A 27,291-nucleotide genomic window follows, 5' to 3' on the forward strand; every position below is an offset into this window, starting at 1 on the left:
GCCTCCGGAGCTCCTCGCTTTTTTTTTTTTTTTTTTTTTTTTTTTTTTCCAGCAGGCAGAACCCTGCTGGTAGCACAAAACCTGTGCGTTCTGTTCCTTGCACTTAGAACAGTTATTTTTTTAATATCGGACAGTCAGTCTTGCAGAAGGTTTGTGCAGGGCTTTGGGGGGAGCAGCGGTGCCGGTAAGGTGTGCTGTGCTGAGGTTGGGCTGGTTCAGCAGGAGCACTGCCTGGCCGGCCTGGTAACTCAAAATAGCTCGTGTGAACTTGGAAATTTTCAAGCAGGGAGAAACTCCAGCACAGTGCTGTTCTTAGCAAATGATAATCGTTTTGTTTGTTTGTTTTTAATTATTATTTTTATTTTTATGACATGCGTCATATTTTTTAAAATGTCAAGAGCCAAGGTTAGTTGATCTCCCAGGATGACATCTTCTCACACTGCTCATCACTGTTGCATGCCGCCTGCTTTCTCAAGCTTTTTTACATCAAGCTTGTTACGTATGGGAAGAGGATCGGTGTTTTTGCAGTGGAGGCGTTGTGTGGTTAATGCCTCAGATTTCTAGCCAAGGGCAGCTTTTGTGGGCAGTATTGCTCCTAAAGGAGAGGTGAACCAGGTACTTTTGACTGAGCATTTGTTGTTTTGAGTGTGCTGTTAGGGCACAGAGAACCTAACAAACTCTTTCAGTCTTTCATGCTGTTTGATTGGACAAAACACTGCTTCATTTGATTTATCCAGTCTGAAGTTTTCAACTTCTTTTGAGGGAAACAGCTCTTGCATCCTAGAATAGCCACTAAGTTTAGTGTGAAACGTAATTAGGAATTTTCACTGACAAAAATTACAAAATGTTGAAGTTTTAAAGCCAAAAGTTTTAGAAGTCAGAATTAACACTAGATTTGAACTAATATGAAGCAATGTGTAAAATAAAATGCATCTTTTGTGTGTACTCTAAATGTTTTTGAATGCTATGTGGCTGAATGTGAAGTGGGAGGAAAAGAAGTTACGTATGTTCCTATGCAGAAAGACTCTAATTAATTTGGTTTTCAGTTTGAATAACAAAAATATTTGAAGAAGTAGGTTGAGATGTACCCACTCAGTTTGTGTAGCGAGACTAAATGCACAAAGACTGACATCTTGGAATACTTGACTTTATGTTATAGCTTTTAGTTTGAATGATCTCACTGATTCCTGAAAATCGGCGATTTGAGTGTCCAGTATTCCTGAAAAAGCATCCTTTCAATTTCTTTTCCCTAAAGACACTAAAGACAAGGACCAAATAGCTGCAGACTTCTTGTGTTGAGTTAGTAATTTCCTCTCCTTTTTTTTTTTTTTTTTAATTATTGATTATGTGCTGCAGAAGGATTTGTGCGGCAATTAAGATCATGGTTTGATACTGCATCTATCTGTTAGAGATACAAACAGTTTTCTGACCATGAGATTCACCTGCCATCTGTACTCCATTTATGATTGCCCAGCGGATCTGTGGTGTCTTTCACTGCAGGCTTCTAAAATACCTCCAGAGGTGTCTTCTCAGGGAAGAAAAAATGCAAATATTGTGTTCAAGTTGCATTGAATGGTATTCATGATATTGTGCAATGGTAATATGCTGCTCCTAATTTTCTCTCTACCTGGATGCTTTTTCCAGATGCCTTTTACTTGGATCATTGGAAGAAGCAGCTGATTTCACTGCTCTCACTGCCCTAGTGAGTGACAGTAGCTGCTAGAAAGAATTATAGGGAATGATTTTTGCTCCACCTCTGGGACTCCATATAACAGATAGAAGTGCAGAAGCAACTTGGCTAACAAAATTAGTGCTTTTTGGTGAAAAAATCTTTCTGAATCATTAATGATGGATAACTGAATTTGTAATAGTGCACAGTGAATTTGTAAGTGAAAACAGTATCATAATGCATTCAGATATTCAATTACTTGTGATACTATTGACTGCTTTTGATGTTTAAAATAGATATGGATAAGACAGTCTTTAATTTAATCCTTACTTCTTGAGCTGGCTTCCTGCGGAAATGTAATTAGCAGAATGACCTTGGTGTTTCATCTAGGCCGCTCCAGCAGACAGCAGAATAGGTTTCTGGTCTTCCTAGACACTGAAAAGGATGTACGCATGTTTGTTTTTAACCCAGTTTGTTTTGATGTAAAAGAACAGCTTTCTTTTTGGAGGCCATCTTCCTCCAAATAATGTACGTGTGGCCATGTGGAAAAGTATTTTGAGCAGGCGAATCTTATGCAGTTAGTGTAATAATATACTTGTTTGACCAACTATATTATTGGAGGTTTTATGGTAGAGAGTAAGGTTTGCTACAGATGCAGCATGAACCTAAGCTGCCTCTAGGATTCCTTTTTCTCACATGGTTTTCTAAGAATAATATCAGTCCTGAAGACCAGGAGCTTGTATGTAATTACATGGAGTAAAATCTTGGATATTCTAAATTGCAATGGTTTTATTGTTGTATTTGTTACCAAAGTCCACAAAGCCTTCCACTTAATTTCCTCTTAACTTCTATCTAACATTTCAAAACCAAAGTAAAATTCTGCACTCAAACAAACAGAAAGATTCAGTGAAGACTGGAAGAGCTACTTTGCAGGTATGGAGATGCTTATTCAGAACAGAAACTTTTTGAAAGAACTGTTATTTTGATACAGATTTTTCTATACTGTCATATTGACCCAAGAAAGGTGCTGATCCTGAAGATTTCAGACAGTATGCTTCTCATGAAACCTTTACCTTGTCAGGGCAGCTGTGTACCATGCTTTTTCACCAAAATATAACGTTATCAGAAAAACACAATCCCATATCAGAATATTTGTCTTCCACTTCCTTGCTTTCATATTCCTTGCTTCCACTTTCATTTCTATAGTTTATAACTTATTATTAATTTATAATTAATATAGTTAATATTTTCTTGGAAATACCAACGATGACATATTTAGCATCCCCAGAGAGATCTTTTTTGTAACTGTGTTGCCTTTCCATAAAGGTAGCAAATACCAGGTCCAGACTTCATGAAACAGCCTCTAAGAATCGCTTACTTCAGAGATGATTTAGAAATTAAAAAAGCGGTGGAGAGACAGGTACAGAGAATTTTCTTTATCAGGTTTCGTGAAGGCACACTTCAATTCCAAGAGAAGCTGCATAGTTTGGATGTTTCTAGAGGCTTTTCTTTCCCTTCTACCTCAGCAGTAGTGTCAAACTGTCTGAGAAAGTACTCAAAAGGTCAAGTTTATTTGTAGCAGCACATTTCTGACTGGATTGCATCATATATTTCCAACACTGTCAAATGAAGACCAAGACGTTAACTCCAAAACATAAGGCAAATTCCCTTAGGGAGCAGGCTATTTTGCCTGCTCTAAGAGATGCATAAAGGATCATTTTCACAAGGATCACTTGTAGTTAACTGTTTTCCATACACATTGTGTGTTTCATGCCGCAGGTCAGTTGCCAAATGTGAAAAAGTGGTTGACTCTTTGGCTGATGTTGTTTGAAGCTCCTCACTGTGTAATAACCCTGACGAGGTTAGTGCTTGCCAGCCAGCTGCACCAAGAGTTGTGTTGAAGGAAAAGGCATGTTTACCTCTTGGCATTACTTCTTGTTCCTCAGGATGTTAAAAATGTATGCTGTATGTTTGGGATACTGCATGTTTCAGTCTTGCAGGCAGCAAAACATATGGACCTGTACAGCAAAATATATGTACTAACTGAAACTTCTGGAAGAACTTCTGGAGTTTCAGTAAGTTGCAAGTCAGACTCATGTAAGAGGGACTGTTGGAGAATATCTGAGTGTAATATTTACTTCGGAAGATTTCAAGAATCGCTGTGCTTATGGATAAACACTGTTACCCCAAGAATTTCCTGTAACAGTATTTTATTTGAAAAGGGCCCTTTTCTCAACATTTAAAACACATTCCAGCTTCCTATGCTTATAAATATTTTAATATAATAATGTTCTTATCTCAGAGAAGAGGGATCAACTAACAGAATTGGTGGTTGTTCTACATCTAAGTACTCTACTAGAAATATAATTTCTGTAAGCATCAAAACAGTTTTGTCTTCTTCTGGGATTTTCCCACACTGGGAACATGACGTTTAACCTTTTGGCCACCCAGCATGAAAACAAAACTGTGCTACTTTTATCTACATGGGAGCATATTAAATAAGCCTCAAGTCAAATCTAAGTGAAGGAAGTAAGGAACAGCAGTGCTTTGAAAGCCTTTTTATTTTAATAATTTGCACAGGTTCTCATTGATGGAAGACAGATTACTTGCAAGCAAAATTCAAAGAAACACACTCACTTGAAATAAATTACTTAAAGATTAAACTGCTGAAACATAACATATTTTTGACTGCAAGCAAAGGTACTTTTACTAGCAAATGTTGGCTTTAAAATAGGTTCACCTTCATGTCAGTTGGACAAAAGCAAAAGAACACTAATTCAACTTGAAATACATCAAACTGGTGGGTTTTTTGTGATACTGCTGGAGCTATTGTCTTCATGTATATGCATACTCAGTATGTATATTTTTATCTGTTTGTTTGTAAAATATTTTGCATTAGTTGTAGATATTCTTAGGATCTGAGCACTGGAGTATTACTCTGGGGTTTGATAATAGATTCTTTGGAATTTTATTTTATTTTTTTCCAAACAGTAAATCCTATATCTGGTTTTTAAGCTTGTCTCTGTGGAAAAGTTAAATCTTTGGCCACAGAGTAAAACTTCTGAATTTCTGTCTTAACTGGATGTGAGACCAACATTGGGCAAAGAGTGTTTCTGTTGTGTTTCTTAGTAAGAAAGGTAATTATGCCATATTATGTCTTCTACATCTTACTTTTACTGAACCTCAGCAGCATAATTACCATTTACCAGTATTTTCAAATAGTTTGAGGTCATACCTACTGCTACGTTTCAATTGCTTTGATGTCACTGTATGAGCTCATGTCTTGCATTAGGCCATTTTACAGCAGCAGAGTTACTGCATGGATTTCAGTGTTAGGTCATACAGGTTAATACGTGTTGTGCCAAATTCAGACAGATCAGAGATCTGATGTAAGAGAGCCAGTAAGGCAGATATGGGACCAGAAATGGAGATTCAGCCATGCTTTAAGGAAGTGTGAGTAGTATCTGGAAACTTTTGGTCAGAGCACTGGACTTCCATGGCTGTTTGTCAGCTCTCTATTGGTGGTTAGTATGTGAAAGATGAATCAAAAATGGGAATGAGTTTTAGGTAGCAGTTTTGCTTGATAGAAAGCCTAGATTTGCCTCACTTACATTTCTGCTGTGATTAAATGGAGAAAATACAGAGGGATATTACTCTAAAAGAGGTGCAAGGAGTGTGTTCAAAGCTAATCAACTTCAGAATGTTGGGTGACCATAATGAAGACTGATCTTCTCAAGGACTGCTGCTCTGTGAGATGTGATGGCATTGCTCTTCACAGAATCACAGAATCACAGAATCACCCGGGTTGGAAGGGACCTCAAGGATCATGTAGTTCCAACCCCCCTGCCTAGCAGGGCCACCAAACACACACATTCAGCTCTTACTTTATCTTTTCTAAATGTGATGCTTCTAGAAAATGGATCTTAAGAATTATATGAAGTCTTTGAAATATGTTAGTGAGACAGCATTGTTATCATGTTTTCATTTGCATAATGAATTTGAAACTTTGGATGCCTTTAGCAGATACTTCATGCTGTTTGTAATATGTTTGTAGCAGAGACCATCAGTGGAAGGCATGTATAATTGAAGCATGATAATCCCATTCGGAGAAGTACCTTGTCAAAATTGGTTTGGTCTTCAGCTTATCAAAACATGGTAAATAAAAATTAAATTGATGTTTAAATGGACTTCTGGAAAATGATTTCCGTTGTATCCTTAGTTGGGTGCTGGTCTGTGTGAAAGTCATTTAATCCATTTTAGGAAGTGCTTTTAAATATCTCTGTGTATGTAGGCATGCGGATGTACTTTTATATGAAGGAAATACTGAGAACAGCAAGAAATTAGGCCAAGGCAAATTTGTTTGGCTTTTTTTTTTATTGGGTTTTCTTTTTTTTTTTTTTTTTTGTTTTGTTTTGTTTTGTTTTGTTTTGTTTTCCTCCTTGGCTTATCAGCCAAATTAAGCTGTAATCTATCTGGTCCTGATTCTGCAGAAGGCAGGTGGAAGCTGGGACTGTACATAGCAGCACTTCAAAATGCTGCTGTTGGATTGGCACTGTGCTTCAGAAGAGGCATAACATAACGTGTGGGAGTGCAAATACCAAGCAATGAGACACTGAATTGGAAAGAAGAGCAGAAGGATGTGAGCTATGAGCTGTTTGATTACAACTCTCAGTGCGTAGGTTTTTGTGAGATTGTGAAGATGATAATGCATTGTCTGTGAGAGCTGTCAGGCCCTTCTTGCCCCATTACGTCCATTCCCTTTGTGAAGGTGGAAGGATGGGAATTAATGGCCGTCAGCTAAATTCTTGTTTCTTCCTGCTATTTCTGTGAAGCAGATTGGTATATGTGTGCAGATAAACAGGAGCTGACCTCCTACTTTAAAGATATTACTGCTGTTGGGAGGTGCATGACACTCTGTTTGAAGGAAATAACTATGTGCAGTTTTCCAAAGGTAACGCGATATGAGATCCTTGTACTTACCGGGAAAGTCTGCTAAGAGGATTAATAAATAGAAGCATAGAAAAATTTCTTTTGTTTCTCAATGATATGTACTTTCAAGAAGGTTTTTGAAGACTGTTGGTGATTATAGAGAGCTTTAGTCTGGATAAGCTCTTGAAACTTCAAACAGAAGTTGGAATCCTATTGAATGATGTTCACTCCTTTGCCAACAGTACCTTCCATAAGGTACTCAGTGTCTGCTTTCTGTGTCTTGTTCTTGTGTGTATTGGATTAGATAGTCGTGCTGCATACAGTGAGATTGTCTAACCTGAGCATAAATGTGAAATAAATTAACTGGGAGAAAATCATATTGCTAAAATTCTCATACTTGCCTCACTGAATTATGATTTCCCCCACGTTGGGAAGAATTGAGGACATATTTTGTAATTGTGTTGAGAAGAATTCCTTAAATGAATGCTTAGAAAGGTATGGGTGGAGGTAATACATTAGAATGTCTTGACTTCTAAATTAGCATATTAAGGACCTCATAATTACTCATGTAAGGAGTAATTACAGAGTCTATGCAAGACAAAGTTGCTATAAGTTTCATGAATGGATAACAGGAAATTGAGGAAAAAAATAATAGTATGCCTGTAGATGGTTTTACTTAGCTAAGGCTTGTACCCGGGGTCTTCTGCAGCCAAACTCTGCTTAGCCTTAGCTTAACTTGAACATTTAATATATGAGTCCAGTGATCTAATACAGGAAGTTAAGCCCTGTATACATTTTTCTGAGTCCATGTTAGATCAGTAGCATAAACAGTTTGTTCTGATTTTGAAACTAGAAAGCTCAAGATACTGGTGTTTTTATTCCTCAGAGTAAAAATATACTGAAGCTGTAGTTTCCTTATCATGCTGACCTGGAGTAGGGGCAGGTTGCTGCTGGAAGAGGTGTCATGCTTTCATGATTTTCTATCAGTATTCCACATCATAACATCATGCAGTGCACTGGGAATTAGAGTTAATGCTGTAGTCCTGTGGATTGTTGATCTTTCCAGTCTCTTGGTCTCAGAAGAGAGGAATGAACTACAACTTCCAGAAGACTTCATTTTTCCATTTCCATTTTCTGTTTGGAGGGAAAGGTGAAATGAACTGGGAGTCATGAGACTTCCCTCTTTGCTCCCTGATTGCTTTGCCAACAGTGTTACAGCAAGGACTTTGGTTTCATAGCTCTCTCTCTTTTGCATTCAAAATTCAATTTCAGTAGTATGGTATTATATTGTGTTATCTCACATTCTGTTACTGTATATAATAAATTAAGTTGTTGTTGTTGTTTTTCTTTAGTTTGTTGCTGCCACTTTCCTTTGTCCAGGCCCATCTCCCTACCTTTTTCCTTTCCACCTTCTCCCTTTCCCAGGACGTGGGTCTACTGGTCTCTTTGTCCCCTGGTCACAGCCGAACCGTATATTTTCTTTTCTATAATCTACGAATTCCTGTGTTTTGAAAGTAATATTCTTCTTGTTGGATAGACCTAGGAATTTATCTGTCTAAAAATAGCACCACCAAAACAAAAGTTTGTCAGACATATCCGTTGCCTTATCCAGTTTGACACTTAGCAAGTAGAGGATGCAAGTGCCAGAGCAAAGGCATGCAGAATATTGAGAGGTATGGCTCATTTTGGTGGCTGGCCAGTATTTGTATTGAGTTACAGTGACACTTATCTAGAGCATAAAATACTTGCATTGTTATATAGCCAGAGGGAAAAAGTAGATCGGCTAAAATGAAGCAAAAACTGAGTTTGGAGTACTTACATGAATTAAGTTTGAGCATGTTTTAATTCCATGTTTGCAGCATGTTGGTTTATATTAGCATAGAGTACTTCAGGTTATGTTAAAGTATGTCTTTAACATATTCTCCAAGTACTTACAGTCATCAAAAAGTGAGGTGATGTTTCTTGAATGATGCATGATCTGCAGATTCTTCCGATTATGCATGACTGATTATGGCTGATTACAATTGATTACAAGTACTGTGCGTGTAACATGGCCTTGAAGCAGTGTCTTCTCTGAAAGCTGGCTTTGCAGAGATACTGCTTTATTACTTATGCTTACAACCTGCATTTATTCAAAAGCATGTTTGTGATAGCAATAAAATAACATGTATATCAAAAATAAGATAGATTATTAACCTTCAAATACAGGGGTAATCAATTATCTTGCTATAACTCTGCTGAAACAATTAAGTTGTGTAAATCCCACATGAAGGCATAGCTTGAATGCCACTGGACTGCAGAAGGATCAGTAAGACCATATTCAAACAGCGAGATAGCACATGAATGTTTTGACTTGCAAATGGGTATGTCAGAAGAGAGTTCTTTGAGGTTGTTGGGGGTTTTTTTGGTTGTTGTTTTGGTGTTGTTTTTTTTTGGTTTTTTTTTTTTGTTTGTTTGTTTGTTTGTTTGTTTCCTCTAGGGAGAGAGCAGCCTTCCAGTACCTAAAGGGGCTTACAGTAGAAATGGAGAGAAACTCTTTATCAAGCGTAGTGATAGAAAAAGTGTAATGGCTTTAAACTAAAAGAGAGGGTTCTCTAAAAACACAAAAAACATTTAGATATTTTCTTAGTTAAAAGACAGATAGTTAAATTATTGCTACTATTTGCCTCTTCTTTGCTAATTTTGATACATGAAGTGTTTTAGATATACAGTCTGAAATGACAAGAATAATGGTGACAGTGGCAGAATGGGTTATTTCACTGGTAAGACACTACATTCTTCTTTTTACATGCTGGGAGAAGTTTCCTGTGTCATTGCTTGTCCTTTTCTGAATCAATTTGGTTTTGATATTTTTCATTTCTGTTAAAATAAATACATAAATAAAATTAAGAAACGTGCATTTTCTTCAAGTTCTTGAATCTTCATAGGAGCTTGCCAGGTTGTGAGCTGTGGAAAGTTTTCAGTTAGTGGTAACATATTTTCTGTTTAAGTCTTTGACAGTATCAAATAAAGATGTAACAATTGAGAACACTTAAAGTTTTGTACTACCAAGTTTACAAATAGTCAGTGAGTGGCTTTGATTGCAGTGGATACTTGAAACAGTAGTAATCGTAGAAGGTTTGCACTGGGGAGTATTGCAGAGATTTTTTGCCTATTACTGTCAGCAGCTGTGCTCTACATGAAGAAGCAATTAAAAAGTATTTCATTTTCTTTTGGAAATACGAGACCACAAATAATTTTAATAGAGCCATTTTAAGTTGCATAGACTTTTTGAGTTAGTTGCTAAAATTATGGAAGAGTGAAAATGATAGTGGTGACATTCTCACTTAAGCTCTTACTGGAAAACAGTAATTGGATGGATTTGACTTAACAAATTATCATTTTTTAATTTAGAGTTTCTTTGTGGGAAATGGCAGTGGCAATTGTAAGATGATACATTTAAACTGTTTCCTTTTGTCCTTGAAGGTTACAGAAAACAGATCAGACCTTGAAGATTTACACCTTTATGCGACACCTCGGGAGCAACGGTTTCGTAGGTTTGCCAGTTTAGAATTTGAAGGACAGCTGTATATGACTCCATATGACTTCATTCAGGCTGTCACAAATGATGAACCAAAACGTAAGCAGAAGTTTTATATTGATAAAATTGCTGTGGATGTGATGGTAATGCATGTTATTTTTCCATTTGTTTTTGATCACTACTGTTGTTTGGGATCAGTGTGTAAAGATACTCAGTCTTTGCCTTTTATTCTTCATGGTATTTAAATGCATGCAGTCAGCATCCTGATAGTTATTACTTTGTGAACTGTTTTCCCTCAGAAGTCGTTAGGTAAATGGTCTTGTCTTAGAGGTAACGCACAGCTCAGTAGGTGTGAAAGGTAAGTTCATTTTTACCTTTTGCTTTGATGTGGCTGCAGTTCTGGATTCTTTCCAAGCAGGACAGTTGTGCTGCAAAATTTTCTTCCTTTGTGAACTTTATGTGAAAAGTGGGCAAGAAAACTAAATAATTTAGAAAAATGTTGTTTTATAGTTTTATAGCTTTTGCCATTCTATATTATCATCAGTATTGTTTGTTTTTTGTTTTTGTTTGTTTTGTTGGTTGAGTTTGGTTTGGTTTTGGTGTTCTGTTGTTTTGGGGTTTTGTGAGTTTTGTTTTGTTCCGGTTTTTTGTTTGTTTGTTTTTTTCCACTACAGAGATTTTATAAGCATATCAAGGTATTCTAAATAACATATTTTGAGTAGGAGTTTCAGTCCTCAGGGGATCCACTTTTTACATTTAAAGTTAGACAGAGGCGGCACTGTGTATCAATCAAGTTAATGAAAAATAAACTATCAATTTCAGCTCACTTAATCAGTTTATTTTGCTTTAAATATCAAAGAGTGACCAAATAGAAAGGTGAATATTATAATCCGTTGCTGATCTTGTTTGATTTCTGGGCCCTCAGGCTTGCAGTGCATTGGTAGCAGCATACAACTTCTGAGAAAAGTGAGTAATCTTTGCTCAGATGTGACATAGATAATACCTCATCGCAGATTTACGGAAGAAAACTAATATATAGAGAACAGTCAAAAGCAGGTAAATCAGTCAGAGGAGAGGTTAAAGAAGCTTCTACAGATTTTTCCTAATTATTTTCTTAGCTGTAATGAAACAGAGAAAATCTTTCAGCTGATTGTGTCAGTAATCAAAACTCCCTTAACTTTTAACTGAAGATATAATCACTTTTTGTAACAGTGAAGACAGAAGATAGAGCTTAGGTAGTGAAAATTTGAAAAACTTTAAAGCTCCTACCAGGAAGTGAATCTTCATTTTTCCTTTTTGCTCACCAGTTGACACAGAGAAGGTAGATCTCTTTTCACAGAAATTAATGTAATTGCATGTCAGCACTTCATAACTACTTCTTCAGCCCAAATCTCCGGGTGATCCTTTTTCTGTGACCAGGGAGTTGGGCTTCACCAGCTTTTCCTCAGTCCATCTCATAGCAGAGCTATGTATGTTATGAAGCATTTGTGGCATGTACTGGATATCAGTTAAAAAAGCACTTCAGCTCAATTTTATGACAGTGTATGAGTGGTAGACCAGTAAGACTTTCCCATGCTGATTAAATTTAGGCTTCCTCCTCCCTCACTGAAATATTTAGATTAAAAAAAATAATAATAATTTTAAAAGTGTTAAGCTTCCAAGAGTATTCTGTATATGTCTTGCCAGAGGAGAAAAGATAAGGAGTTCAAGCAGTGAGGAACCCTTCTGAGTTCAGTGTAGAAGACCTTGCTTAGATAAAAATCTTTCCCAGGCATCTAGTTAATCTCTGAGACAGAAAGCAAAACTAACCTGTATGCCTTTAAGTTTTGTACGCAAGTAGCAGAGATTACATGGCAGAGATGATTAAGGGATGGTGTAAGAGGCAGTAGCTAAGTAGAAGGAGATGACTTCATCATGGTGGAAATCATATTATCTGAGATACTTGGGCAGAATTGGGCTGAATTTTGGCAGATGGCTGACAAATAAATAATAAATGAAGTAAACAGCCTGCAGGTGTTGCCGCTTAGAGATTCTGATCTCTGAATATTTAGTTTTAATGTTTGTACTGCTTTGTCAGTTTGGGCAAGTCTTAATTATCTATCTTGCTCCGTTGAAGGTAGCAAGTTTAAATGAAGTATTTATTCTGAATAAAATAACACATTTTGTATTTTTGAATCATTTTAGTCTTTTTTTTAATGATAAATAATTGGATCCATGCAAGCCAACATATTAAAATATCTATATATTGCAATTAAAAAGAACATACATTTGGACTTCTTAAGGATTAAGACTAGAAAGCAAAATCACCCTTTGAAGAATAATAATAGTAGCTCTTTATGTCCGCTTTGTAGAAAAGCTAATAATACTAGACCTGAATGAGATCTGTGATGGAGTGAATGCATCTATTGTGATTGATTTACTTTGGAGATAGAGTCAACTCTACAAAAGTCAAGAGGGCATTCACTTCCTTTTTTGATTAAACACTAACTAATATGGTAAGAGTACATTTTCTTTTATAATGTACAACTTTTTACTCTAGGCAGCTGTTATAAAAGACACAGAGTAAATGGTATAATTAGCTTATTGCTGATGACTTCATAGTAAAGATTGTCATTAGGGAAAAATGTATTTTTTCCCTAATGTGGGTAAATTTTCTGCACCTCCTGTGGTGTTGAAGTACCTCTTACATTTCAGTTTTTTTTATATTTGTACAACTGCAAGAGAAATGTATTTTTCCCTTATCATGCTTGAAAAATTTTTTTTAGCATCTGAATATACATTTGTACATTTAGAAAGTCAGTTAAAAGAAAAGGAAATATATTTTGTTCCTTTAAACTCTTTGAGTTAATTTTAAGATATTAAAAGAAAAAAAGCCTAATACTGAACTGTAAAAAGTATGCATGTAGAAAGAATACTTACATGTCTGGAAGAACTAATCTAAGTATAACATATGGGAAATTATCTGATTAGAAAGTTAGATATAATTATTTTTATGGTAGACATAAACACAAAGCAATTAATATGGTGAAGGAGGTTACTTTATTTGGTTTTATTTAGTATTTTGAGACAGGGCTTTAATTAATAGTAAATAAATTAATAGTAAATAAATAGAAAATAAAACTGAAAAGTATGTAAAATGCTGTTAGTTGATAGTATGTTGTTGCTTGGTATAGCACACCGTAGTAGGAGTAGGATTTGCAAACACTTTTAGTAGTATTACTGGGATGTAAAACTGCAATTCCAGATGCTTTCTAACCATGAACTAGATCACAGTGAGTGGTATCTGTCTCATGACTGTTATTTAAAGAAGCATGGGGGCCATCATAACATTCTAATTGTACAGCTTGTTTTGCTCTGTGATAATGAGCCAACCAAGAAGTTATGCATTTTACCACACAGCACACAGATTTTTGTACTTTTGTGAGTTTTCATCTTCGCAGTGCTTTAATTTAATACTGCAAAGATTTGGGAAGTTGGAGATGAACCTCCATTGGTTCTGCATTATTGCATGTGTCTGGACAACTGTTGTCAAATGCCGGTGTCTTCATCTGCTCCTGAATATTTCATTTTAAGGCTTTATGAAAAATATCAGCTAGCTATTATGTATTATCAGCTTTCAGTTCTGAAGAGCAATTCCTGTTACGAAATTTTCAGATTCTTCATTAAAATTTCTTAGAGAAAATAGAGCTTGACAGCAGCTATAACAGCAAGCATGAGTCTGAGTGATCAGGAGTGGCTAAAAGGAGCCTTAGCTTCTGGTGATGTTTGAAGGATTTTTTTTTTCCTGTATTTTCTTTAAAATGTACAAATAGTGAAGTAGGGACAGGAATCTAGGTCTCCCCTATGATTTGAATAATACGGCTGTTACTGAATGATAGTTCAAACTGTTGATGCCACAGGTTAACCAAGTGCATTCTATTTCCTGTTTAATGCTTTAATAGTTTTTTATGGAGCTAGAAAATATTATCTCACTGAACTGGATTTTGATTAAAAACTATATATCTAAATTGATTCTTGACAGTTAGGAATTCATGTATGTGTTACACTACTTGCTTTTTTAATAACATAATAAGAATTTTTTGGAACCGGGCCGTAGCTTCAATCTGATGAATGCAGTGGGGAAAATACCTCTTTTTTTTTTTTTTTTTTTTTTTTTAATAGAAAATGGGGTATGGATACGTTATAATTGTAATGACACCATATTGGTATAACTGAATTTTATATGTCCAAACTTTGTCTTTTGTTGCAGGTGCTAAAACGTGGCGATCCCTTTCTAAGCAGGTGAGTAATAATTCCTATGTTACCTTATAACCATGCATTTTCATGATGTGAACTTGGAGTGGCAGAAGAAAGTGAGTTTTTAACATTTATCAGAAAAAGAAGTTTTAATTTCTTACTTTTCTACCACTTTAAACAGATTTGAGTCTAGAATCTCAATCAGGCACAGCTGCTCAAGCATGTTGTGTTGGATTTACTGACTTCCTCAAACCTCCATCAGTTTCTTCTTCAGCTTGTATCTGACTGAGTTTCTTTACTGTTTAAGTGTAGCAGCTGAAATGCTAATGCCATTCTGTATCTTTTGTAGTATTGAAGTGCCTCTTCAGTTTCCATTTTTTTTTTTTCATATTTGTACAACTGCAAGAGAACTGTGTCTGTGTTCCTGTATTGAGAGTAAAGTATCTTCGTATTCATGGGTGAAGTTTGCTGTGGTTCAGGTCAAGTATCTTAAAAGAACATAAAATATATTTGCTGCTGAAGTTACTCACTGCTGCACATATTACCTGAAGCTAAGGATGAGTCTCCTGCCTGGACTTCAATAAGGTTTTGATAAAAGTTCTGTGTGTCTTTCCAATTCTGTAAACAGTATTTGTGTGAGTTTTCTCAGATGACCAATTTTTGGATTAATCACATATGCAAAATTTATATGAATACTTCCCAAAGTCAGTGTGTTAAACTGAAATTAAATTAAATTGCAGAGTTGCAAGCATTTCCTTTCATGTTGATTTCCTAGCACTTACTCATAATCCAGTAACGTCTTTGTTTAATCATTTAAATACACGTCAATATGTTTCTAATTTTATTTCTGTAGGAATTGAATCAGATCCTTATGGAGACACCACCAGTTTGGAAAGGCTCATCCAAATTATTCCGTACTCTTAATGAGAAAGGTGAGGGGTAAGAATTTATTACTAATATGCAAAGGAACTTCTTCACAGTGAGCACTGGAGCACTGGACCAGGCTGCCCAAGCAGGTTGTAGATTCTCATTCTTTGGAGATATTCAAGACCCATGTGCCACTGCCTACCTGTGCAGCCTGCTGTAGGGGCCCTGCTTTGCCGGGGGGTTGGACTCTATGATCTATGGAGATCCCTTCCAGACCCTACAATTTTGTGATTTTCCTGAACCAAATTGTCATATTTATTAATTTATTGGTGCTGAAGTAGTGTTGTGCTTTAACCTGAATCACATCTTCAAGAAGATAATTGACACTAATGGCACTTATATAATTGAATACATACCTTTTTTGAAACAGAGTTTCAGAAATGCTGTATATTCCTGTAAAGTCAAAGATGAAGGCTTTGTTAACCTTTAAAATTCTTACTATTGGTAAAGGAAGAGCCATACTTTGGGTTTCATTTCATCTTTCCATTTATTTATTCAAAAAGCTGTAATTGTTTGTGTACAAATATTCAAAAGCTGTTTATAATAAATAAACCACATATTCTTTTGCTTATTTTCATTATGGCAAAGGACTATTGAAAATTTCAAAAGCAACCACAAGTAATTGCTATAAAGAAAAACGATATGGATGTATAAAATATTCACACCAGCAAAAAAAAATTCCAAACAAATGTGTGCATTTATTTGAAGGATCTGTTTCACAGAGACACAGAATTGCAGAGGTTGGAAGGTACTTGTAGAGATTGAGTTCAACCCCTGACTACATCTTAACATTGTTAATGGAGTCGATAAGCCCCTATTCTCAAAGCAGCTCACAGGCTTGAATTTCATGAGTCTAATTGTAAACTGTGCTTAACTCTTTCTTCCTTGAGTCTGCAGCCAGTGCTACAGAGAGACACAGATACTGGCATATGTTTGCATTGTATTTCTTTGCTCTAGGCTGATGTCAGAACAGCTCAGTCTTGAAATATTAATTAAATAAAAATTCAGCTTCAGATTCTGTTAAGTCAATGCATAATTAGTTAAAAGCAAGTCTGTAATAAAACATCTCCAAAATATAGTCTGGATTCAACAGTACTTAAGTTTTATGTTAGTGAAATTCGACAGAAGCTGATGGAACTAAGAGGTTCAAAACTAGTGTAATAAAGTTAGTGCTTGCGTAGCTTTTCAGTACACTTTACAAAGTAAGTTAATTGTTATGTTATCTATAAAATGCAATATTTTATATCTATACAATAAATGAGAAGTCCTTCATTAAGTCATTTAGTAAGTTGATGAAAAGAACAAGAGTAGAATTCAAGTCTCCTTCGTTCTGATTTAATTTCATTACTATATGGCATGAGTGCTTCCAGATTAATCTTAACTCATTTTCTCTAAAACATGCAGATTTTAATATTAAGCAAGTATTAAAGGACTATATTGATGTATTTTGCCATAGATTTGTTTGAATTAGTTGCACTACACAAATTTATGCCAGCTGTCCTTAGGTCTTGCTATGTTTTACCATTGAGTGACCTCCTATTCTTTCAGATCTTGATATAAGCTTTTCTTTTTGTTAAATTGAAATTACAGAGCCTCTCTCCCATAACAGTCAGTGCAGTCAACCAGAACTATCTGTCTACAGCTACCATATACCAGTACAAACAAAAGGAGAGAATGCTTTCAAGGCTTTTCGTATTGCTGTCTTCATGTGGTGGACGATTTGACAATTTCATTTCCTTCCTCTGTTTTGCAACAAAGAAAGTGCCATCAAACAAACAGAAATTCATTTTTTTACATTTATTGTACAGACGATGACTGTCTATTAAAGAATGTCCTACATCACTGAATGAGCAGCTGTGAGGTATCTGATAGGTGCTTGTCAAAACAGACTTCAGTAGGTATTGTCAAAGAATTTCTCCAAAGCACTGTATGAATTCTAGCCACATACTGATACATTGTTGTGTTATTGGAGAACATAAATGAAGAAGTACCTGGGGTGAGTTTTACCACTGTTCTTAAAATCTTCAGTGCAAAGCTGGAAAGGCAGGAAGTCCTTGTGAATATTAAAGGAAAGAATGAACTTGGACTTTTTGTGCTGTAAATATTGTTTTTAAAAGTTTCTTAATTTGACAGCTTTTGAAGTATGGAAATTAAATTTGTTGAATAATTGTGAAACCCATATAGATAATACAGTGTCTAAGGTTAAATTATATGTGTTTCGGTGAAAAAACAATCATAAGACTATTTATATTGCTTGCTCTGAATATAATGCCTCCTATTTATTTTTGTGGAAACAGCTACAAAGAACACAATAGCCCTGGTTTACAGAGCAAATTCTCAGCTACAAAACACTGTTTTTCAACATGGTCACCAACATTAGCTATGCATTTTCACCAGCAAGTAAGAGCCTGCATGCCATGCTGATGTCATGGGCATCATATTTTGAACTTGATTTGGAAAAAAGAGCCAGTAACTGCAGGATTCTGCTACGTTATCTTTACACCCAAGAGCTAGGGGAGGGGAAGCAGTATGGCTCTTACAGTACTGGACATACTATTTGAATATTGACTTCAGTTCTATCTTAAATTTTGCTCTCTTTATTTCTGAAAAGAAGCACTATTCAATACTGTGATTGCCTATTGACACCTAACAAAGGATGAAAAGTTTAGACAGAAGACCCTTATGGGTCTTTTGAACATAGAATACAATAGCACAGATTCCTTTAGGCTTTAAACACATTTAATAAAATGTACATATTTGTTTAATAAGAGCTTTAGTAAAAATTTCAGGTGATTATTGTGAAGGCGTGCATATAAAGATAATTCAAAAGTACAAGCAGTGCTTTCATTAGTAATATTAGGCCAAGCTTTCAGTTAACATAGGACATGCTCTGACAAAGCACACAGTAAAAATCAAGGGCTGTTTTCAAACAGTATGCATCAGGAGGGAGTACTGTTCTGAAAACTAGAAAATGTTCTCATGCTGTTAGACTGTTGTCAGTCATTATTGGTGAGATTTTCAGAGAGTCGAATAAACCATGAATCTAATCAGCTTCTCTTTGGTGAGCTATTCTGCACTGACTGTAGTTGTTATTTTGCCTTACTTACTGTACTTACCACCAAGAATACCCAAAGGTAAACTAAAACGGCCAACGAACAATAGAGAAAAGAACCTAAGTACGTCAATATTTTAGTCAGCTAATGCAAACAAAAAAGAATTTGCTTATCTGCATGTATGAAAGTGCTCGTTCTTATACACAGATTTAATACCTTTGAGTTTAAGATGTGAAGACAGTGTAAAACAAATATAACATCATTTTTTCTATTGATGTTTTCAGGTGTGATATCTTACACAGAATATTTATTCCTCTTATGTATTTTAACAAGTAAGTGTTTGGGGGAAGGGCAAACAAAAATCCTTCCTTAGAAATTTTTAAGCTCTGAATATATTGCTGTGCATTAGAATATTGTTTTTTGTTCTCTCTTGCATATCTGAGTATGGAAAAGATATATCCTTGTTTGTTTGAACCTCTCCTGTCCTACAGGAATCTTATACTTTACGTCATTTATTCTTTAAAACATCTCTTACTGACTCTTGAGAAGGTTGAGGTTAAAACCCTGTCAAGAGCTCAAGTTTATTTTCTTATATTCCAATAGAATTTTTAGTTGTCTATGCTGAATGTACCGAATTTACTGTTCATAAAGATATTGGGAGAAGAGAATATAGGGAGAAGAGAAAACATGCATCATTATTGTATTGTTTTACATCCTTCTATGTAAAGGATGAAATCAATGGCACAGTGATATCAATAACATCTGTTTTATTTTAGAAAATCTGTCAAACTGATTTCAATACTTGTGAAACAGAGCAGGAACTTTACCCTCAACCCTTACAATCCATAGTTACTGCATCAATTCTTCTATCATTTCAATGTTGTCTGGACTAAATTTCGGCATAACTCATTCATCCTGCAAAGCATGTTGTCCAAAGACTTCGCATATGTTTGCCATCAGAGTCCACGTTTATGAACTGATTTAAAATTTTAAGCTGATCTCAAATTTCTGTGACTTGACACATATAAACAAGAAATTTCAGTCTCTATCAAAGTATCATTTGTTTTGACATGTTTTTGCAAAAAAAAAAAAAAAAGAAACTTTTTCAAAATGTCTTTTGAAATGTCTTTTGAAATGACATTTCAAAATGTCTTTTGAAAACAGTGTTTTCATAGAAAGTTTATTTCTTGCAACTTGGATTTATTAAAAAACAAACAAACAAAAAAAAAACAACCAACAAAACATACCTGTAATTATTAATGCTTACTATCCACTGTTGAACCAGCCACTGCTGCTAAGTATTTTTCTTGGATTTTTCATGTTTTGTTTCTACTGTATATTTCTCATAATCTGTGACTTTGTGACCATCCCTTACATTTTCATAATATTAGTAATGTTTTATATTGATTTTATGGTTTGCATTGCATCTGTACACAAATTTACTAATTTAAACTAGCTGAGGATGTTTGTTTGTTTGTTTTTGTATAAGATGCTGCATAATTTCTTAGGGTTTTATACATGTGTTTTTTTCCAATTAATGAAGAAATTATTTTTGTTTTTTGGCAGAGCCACATGCAGGTTTTAGAATTGCTTTCAACATGTTTGATACTGATGGCAATGAAATGGTGGACAAAAAGGAATTCTTAGTGGTATGTGTATCTTCAGTATTTGAACTTTCAGCCTTTTAATGTTTTCATATAATCTTGAAATTCAGGTTTTGATGTGATTGAGACTTATGATGATGGCAAATGTAGTTTTGATATTTCTTTAGAAATTAGCTTTTAAAGATTCTTGGTTAGTGGTTTACATAGGCTTTCTGAAGACAGCACAAGACCTTTATTTTCTGCTGAGTAAGTACAGACAATTTCTATATTGTTTCCAAGTCAACTTATGTGGCTCAGTCCAGGTAACCTGTGCTAACTAAAAGAACACAGAAACTTGGAAGAAATTGTACTCAACACACTGCATTTTCCTCAGTTCTCCTTTTCAAGGATGTACAACCAAGTGAGTGAGATCTGAGGTTAGGAACACTTGTTTTCTTTGGCATAGCTCCATCAGAATAGTTTTCCTTTGCTTTGGAAACTGCCACTTCATGCAAAGTATGGCTTGCAAATCATTTTTTTCTTGTAATATTAGATGTACATTTATTTTTATTTGCTTATTCCCGGTAACAATCTCCTCCCCCAAAAAAGCCACCCAACTTTGAGTTAATTGGCTGATGGTCCAAGTGGGGAAAAGAAGGAGTATCTTTCATGACTCCTCAAACTACCTAGTGGCATAGGATGTCAAAGTAATATAAAGAATGGCAGAGGAAATTGAAGCAGGAGCCTTTGCCTTCCAGAATCCTCTGCTGAAATTGGGTAAATAAGTGTGTAAAAGAGGGAAGTAAGGACACTTAAGGATGGATATTTACATCTGTCTTTCTAGGTGTGCTTTTATAGTCCTGTTTCCTGGATAGAGCAAAGGAAGATTTTCAAACATTAGACTTACTGATTTCCTCCTAACACCATATTAAACAAATCTGTGTAGTAGATTAAACCTGACTGTAATTCTGCTGTATTAGTGTGTCAGTAAGAAAGACAAAAGACTGTAAGTAGAGGATGTCTGTGTAAAGAAAAGTAAATATGAAAATGAAAGCTGAGTCAGTGATGCTCCAGCTCAGAATATAGCTAGCTGCAGAGTATGTATTTGTCATCTGTACTCACAGTGCATGGCTGTGCATAATCTCCAATGTACTTGGAAGCAGGAGACTGTAAGCGTAGCTATATGAACTTTATGTAGCATTTGCAAAATACTTCTCTGATGACAATCAGCTATCATAAAATTGGAAGTCAAGGTAATACTTTCTAGGGAATGGTGTAGAGACCATCTGTTACCTGAATCCCAAGAAAAAGCATACATATAATAAGGAGCTGCAAAATACTCATTGTTTTCTGATAAAAGCTCTAGTGGTTTTGTAAACTAATTCCTCAGGTGTTTGTGCTTTTCTCTTTGCTTATGTCATAAGGGTGAGGTCAGGGAACAGAAGGATTGTGTTCCCTTGTTACAGGAGATCTTCGGTTTGCTGCTCTCGGCAGTCAATCTCATCCATGGAAACAATGTTCCTATGAAAGTACTCCTAGATCCTTTCACATTTGGTTTTCTACTCACTAGTATCCTATAGCACTCATTCTGAACAAAAGATCCATTTCTAGAAGTTTAGCAAGTGCTTTAGTGGTGAATGCAACAGAATCCTACTCTCTTTGCTTCAGTGGCAGGGAAAATACATTCAAGGATGCATTGCTTTTTTCCCTTGATATTTTCTTTTTCTTCTTTTTCTTTTTTTTTTTTTTTTTCTTTTTTTTTTTTGTTTTTTGTTTTTTTGTTTTTTGTTTTTTGTTTTTCAATTACTGCCACTCTTCTCTTTTACTTGATGGCTTGTCACTTCACTTTTCACTAGGTATTTTCTTTCTGCTTCTGTCTTTTCATTTACTTTTCTTCCTTCCACAGTTTTAAGTTGCAAACTAATATTCCATCTGTAATATTCTAGGCAATCTAGGTAAATGTCCTCTTATGACTATCCTGGTGCACTGCAGTAGTTTGTGTGCCTGTAAGTTTGTAAAAAAACATGAAAAGACAGGCCAAGATCTGTAAATCGATCCTGTACTTAAAAATAGGTACAGTGACAGGGATAATATTGTGGTCCGTGCTTGCACTAGAGACAATTTATAAAGATATGGAAATCCATAAAATATTATTTTTAAAAGCATTTGCATTTCAGTCTCTAAATGCTGTATTCATTTGGTTTTTCACTGTCATAACTCAGCAGTAGTTTCCTGATCCCTTTATCTTAGTTATCTACCATCTCTAAAATATTTTATTCAATGGAATTTGGAAAAATTTTTTGCAGAGTTTTTCAACACATTGCATTTTACTGATCATGTTCTGATCCATGGGGAGCTCTGTATGCATGTAATTACAGTACTGTGTTTTTATCTCATGGAAGGTAGAATTCAGTCTATGAAGCAACTGCCACAACTGTGTAATTAAGCTACCGTTATTTGCACACCATGATGTTTGGTTCTGAAAATACCATATTCTGGATGGAACAAATTTTCAGCCATAGTGCATGCTCTCTTTGGCTTGTTTTGTGATTAGCACATGCTAGAAGTGGCAGTATAACATTTTGTGATGCAGTTTTTGAAAAGCTGAAATTCACTGGTAGATGGCATCAGAGTTCCATCAGAGTAGTGCTCTGTCTGCTGTGAAAAATAAATAACGATACACTTTTTTTCTAATGGTTTGGACATATTAAAAAGTATTACTATAAGCAAAAGCATTTAAAGACTATGGATACTTACAAAGATAAGTACAGATCATAACATGAAGACTGTGATTTCCAAAAATAAAAGTGTATTTTTTGAATCCTTTGTTTGAGGTTGTCTCAGAAGTCACTTTTAAAGTTCTTAGTATAAAGAGATTTGTAAAAGAAGTATTTTACAAGACTCGAAAGTGTTCTTTGAACAGACTTGAAAAAACAAAGGTACTTGATAAATTACTCTTGAGGAGTAGTTTGTTGCTGCTTACAGAGAATGTTTCGCCCCCACCAGGTGTTTCCACCCCATGCTTGTGCCAGCAGAGTAAGAACTGATCTGTCTAGAAACTAACATGTAAAAAGGATTGATCCAGCTGACTGCTTAGCTGCACAGCTGTATTAAATAGTACCTGACAACAAAGGATGTGCTTAGAGGAGGTGAAAAAGGCTGGAACTCCCCCTTTTTGTAGGCCAGTACAGATGTAGTTTGGCTAAAATACAAAGCTAAAGAAGATGTTCTGAGTATTGTGCTTCCAAATAGAGTTAGCTTTATTTTGTGAAAAACAAAATCCTTTTGCTTCTCTGTCTTACACTTAAGATGAGAGAAGGAACATGAAGGCACAAATGTAAACAAAAAGGTGTAATTGATATTTTACTGAAGAACTGCATTTTCATACTGCATGCTATGTTACCTATGGAGAATGACTGTCGTGTATGTGAAATAGTCCAAAAGCTATACAAGAACAAAATTATTTGTTTTGTAGCTACAGGAGATTTTCAGGAAAAAAAATGAGAAGAGAGAAAGAAAAGGAGATGAAGAAAAACGTGCAATGTTGGTAAGTAAAATTAGAGTAATTGTAGCTGGTAGTCAACTTTGTTATCTTTAGGGCAGTGATGTATTGTGCTAACTTATCACTTTTCTCTTTTTTGAAACAAATTCTTTTCATAAGAAGAACAGTTACTGCAGTTGTTGGGGAAAATAGTGAAGTGGTTCTTGAAAACAGAGAATTAGAATATTCTGTTTTATCTATGGACAGTAGCATGGATTCCATTTGAAATCTATAAATCTAGGAAAACTGAGTAGTAATGGCTCAATATCATTGTCTATGAAAGGGAGACATTTTTTTAGCAAAAGCAAACTATGCTCCCATTCTCATAACTTAGGAAAACTGTTAACATAGAAATGCTGATCCTGATACTTGATATTATTGTGATAGTTTTAGTATAGATGATAAAAGGTGATAAGCAAAGTTAGACTTTATATTCATAATTATTTTTATATTAAATGTTGTTTGTTACCAATGCCAAATATTTTTAGTTATTATTATGTGAACAGATTTTTGTGGAACATTGAATACTCATTTAATGTCAAATTTGTGTCTAGTGTGTGTGTGAGAAAGGTAAGTCAGAAACAGACAAGATTGTGGTTTGTCTGAACGATGGCAGCAGTAGCAGAAACTTTTACTGATGGACAAATTTCTGTCCAGTTTCTGTCAAATCCACAGCAGAAAAAAAAACAAATGTTCATTTGAGATTTTCACATTTACAGTGAAAATTCTTCAGTTTGGAAAAAGTAATGATTACAAAATGGAACATTCCACCTGATAACGTTCTATTCAACTGTCTACTTCTGTTTAAAAATTTAATGAATAAGATGAAAAATAAACCATTTTCTATCCACTGTCACCTTAAAAATAAATTTTAAAATCTGATACTATGTAAAATATATCCTAACCTATTCTGTTGTCTTTATTTTTTCTTTCTGTCTTCACACCTACATGTGACACTTGGCTTGGCGCATTTTTGCTGTATGTCAGCGTATTCAACTTTATGGATATCATACTCCTACTAACAGTGTATGTACTCTAAATATTTTTAAATATTTTTATGCAGTCTTCACCAGTGAATTGAAATAGTATGCTTTAAGGATATTTACTAGTTTTTTCAAGTCAAGTACTAATTAGTACTTGACAAGTACTAAATTACAACTGGCAAGAGAGAAAATGGATCCTCAGGTTTTTTGAAAGTCTTCAACAGAAAAGTAGTTTCCTTTTCTGTTGATGACCTGCATAGCAGAAGATGCTGTAGACCAAGGAAGTACAGCCTCAAACTGTCTGGGAAATGGCACAAGTGATGCATTAGGCCCTTTTCCTCATCTTTAAAAATATTTGTAATTATTTGAGAAGTGTCAAGACTTAGCAAAAACAATGCATGCAGTGCAGATTCAAGTGGTTTAAATATTTCTGTACTCTTGTTTGCTTAGGTTTTTTGAAGTCATTTTCTGGTGCATACTGCAGTTGTTGTTAAGACTAGTTCTGCATGTGTTGCATGAGTGCTTTTACTAGCCAAATGCCAACTGAAACATGATGATGATGATGAGATGCATGTAATGAAAGTATGCATGCCATAAAATACTAATTCTACTGGCTAAAAAGACTAAGTTCAGCAAAGACTTAAGATAAATATATTACAGAATTGTATGCGTAACAAAGGAAGGTGTTATTCCTACCCATGGCTTAGAAGATATAAAAGGGATAAGTAAGAGTTAGAGAGAAACTGAAGCCCTAAGGGCCTAATCCTGTACACACTGAAATAAACCAATTTTTTTATTTGAACAATTTAGGACTGAATGTATATATTAAGCAAGGGCATTATTCCCAGTAGCTTGTCATATTTCTTTGATGATAATTCATGGAAGAGTTGAATGGAACTGGATAGAGGAGAAAGTAAATAACAACTTCTAGAAGCAAGTTAAACTTCTAGAAGCAGGCAAGTTAAAAAATACCCTCCAGCAAATATTTTGCAACCAAGACTTCACTTCTCAATGTATATTATTATTTCTGTTTTGTAAAATTGCAAATTAACTTAGTGCAGAAATATTGCTTGCCTCTGTAGTATTGAACTTTATTTAAAAAAAAAAAAAAAGTAAATTATATGTCATATACATATTCATTTATTTATATATATATAAAATACTGCTGAGACAAATTAATATGTGACAGTCCCATATGCACTGAGCCCCACTGCATTATTAAAAGCTCTTAAATAATACCTTTGCTCATGTAAATATATCACTAGTGAAAATATGGCAGGTGTATTGAAGACCTGTTACCCAAGGTATAATGTTCTGAAGAACATTAAGGGAAAATGAAGAGTAGAAATCATACTATATTTCAACATTTAGGGAATTCCATATATTTATATTTCTATGTTTGTCATTGAGTGAAATACACAGACAGTAAACCTTTAACTCAATGCTAATAATGGTATTTTTCATGATAATGATATGTTACACATTTCTCAGCAGTCCAGTCGAAAGCAAAATGGTAATCATTTTTTCCTTTGGAGAGACTGTATGTTTATTTTTCATTAAAATAAGGTAATTTAGTTCATTATATGCACACAGTGTTTTCTTGATATGTATTGTTACAAATAAAGTTGGGTTTTTATTAGGTTTGATTTTTAATTTTCCTCGTTGTTATAAAGATGTCATCCTAATGATTCTGAGAAATTAATTTAGTGTATCTAGTTGAATGCTGGCTTTTATATTTTGACCAATAAGGAAATAAATTTAATATCATAAGAAGGTAATACATTTTGGCAAAACAAATGTATGAGGAAAAAAACAACAGCAAAATGTTGAATTCAGATGGCTGTTTTCACATGTACTTGTAAAAATATAATTCTGATCTGTGCTTTCTCTAATTTGTTTTGTTTGAGAAGGTGGGGTTGGGATACATTTTGGCACAGCTGCAGTATAAGTAAAAATCAAATCTCTGTAATAAACCAGTATTCTGTTGTACAAAGTGATGTAAAGGATGTAGAAATTTCCTTTTGTGGGAGCAAAATAATTGAGCCATGTTTCTGAGGATCAATTAGAAAAGATTTTAAAGTCTGTTACCTGTTATTTTATTGTCCTTCTTGAAACTTCTGCAGGTTCTTAAAACAGAAGGAGAGGACCTTGTCCCCAGAAGCTACTGGGATACTTTGAGACGTAGCACAAGCCAAGCTCTCTTTTCAGACCTTGCGGAGGTATAAGGCAACCTCTGTCTCTGGTCCATAAACATATTGCTGTTTTATCTATTTTTCTTCTCATTGTTTTCATATTCTATGTGTTTTGGTTTTTTTCTTCATTATACTTCTTTTTTTTTAAACCTGAAAGTTCTCAAATGTAATGGACTTGGTTCTGTGCAGTGCAGTAACTCAAAGCTATTACTCCAAGTAAAGATAAAGTTGTCTTTTGAAAGAATTGCAAAATCACATCCTCTTCAGTCATTATTGTAAGGAAGCATTTTCTAACAGTAACAGTAACAATATTTCATGGGGAGAGCAGTCATTCGGGAAGCCTTTGTCATTTGGGCTTGTTCCAGTGATGAGACAACTTAATGAGAGTTGCAGTCTGTTAAGCATTTAATCTTTAGGCCCTTAATGTACTCTTTAATGTATACTATCCAAGCTTATCGTCACAAAAACAGTTACCATGCAGCTGTTGGATTGAAACAGAAATGTTTACAGTATAACATGACATATTTTGTCAATCTTTTTTAATATTACAGAATCATTATGGAGGACTAGCCATATCCCTGAACTGCCTAATTCATTTCCATAGTTCTTTGAATTCTGTTAAGATTCTTGTTTCATGACCTGTTTTGGAATAACTAAA

General features: G+C 34.8%; 1 protein-coding gene across 3 annotated transcripts in view; it reads left to right on the forward strand.

The window, feature by feature from the left end:
• The first annotated feature begins 5,724 nt into the window (after positions 1-5,724).
• The window catches only part of MICU3 (mitochondrial calcium uptake family member 3), a 41,850-nt gene continuing 20,283 nt past the window's right edge, over positions 5,725-27,291 (forward strand). For 2 of the 3 annotated variants that reach the window (XM_042812078.1, XM_042812080.1), the window contains exons 1-8: positions 9,533-10,217; positions 14,368-14,399; positions 15,208-15,286; positions 18,619-18,666; positions 19,901-19,983; positions 23,393-23,464; positions 24,446-24,484; positions 26,565-26,660. In XM_042812078.1, the coding sequence (XP_042668012.1) occupies positions 10,028-10,217; positions 14,368-14,399; positions 15,208-15,286; positions 18,619-18,666; positions 19,901-19,983; positions 23,393-23,464; positions 24,446-24,484; positions 26,565-26,660 (639 nt within the window). In that variant the 5' untranslated portion in view covers positions 9,533-10,027. Of the gene's footprint in view, positions 5,825-9,532; positions 10,218-14,367; positions 14,400-15,207; positions 15,287-18,618; positions 18,667-19,900; positions 19,984-23,392; positions 23,465-24,445; positions 24,485-26,564; positions 26,661-27,291 lie in introns of those variants that run through there. The other variant, XM_042812079.1, reaches the window with a different exon arrangement.

This window comes from Centrocercus urophasianus, unplaced genomic scaffold (genome assembly GCF_019232065.1).
Source record: "Centrocercus urophasianus isolate 14NV4802_14NV808 unplaced genomic scaffold, USGS_Curo_1.0 seq_13, whole genome shotgun sequence".
Taxonomy (NCBI): Eukaryota; Metazoa; Chordata; class Aves; order Galliformes; family Phasianidae; genus Centrocercus; species Centrocercus urophasianus.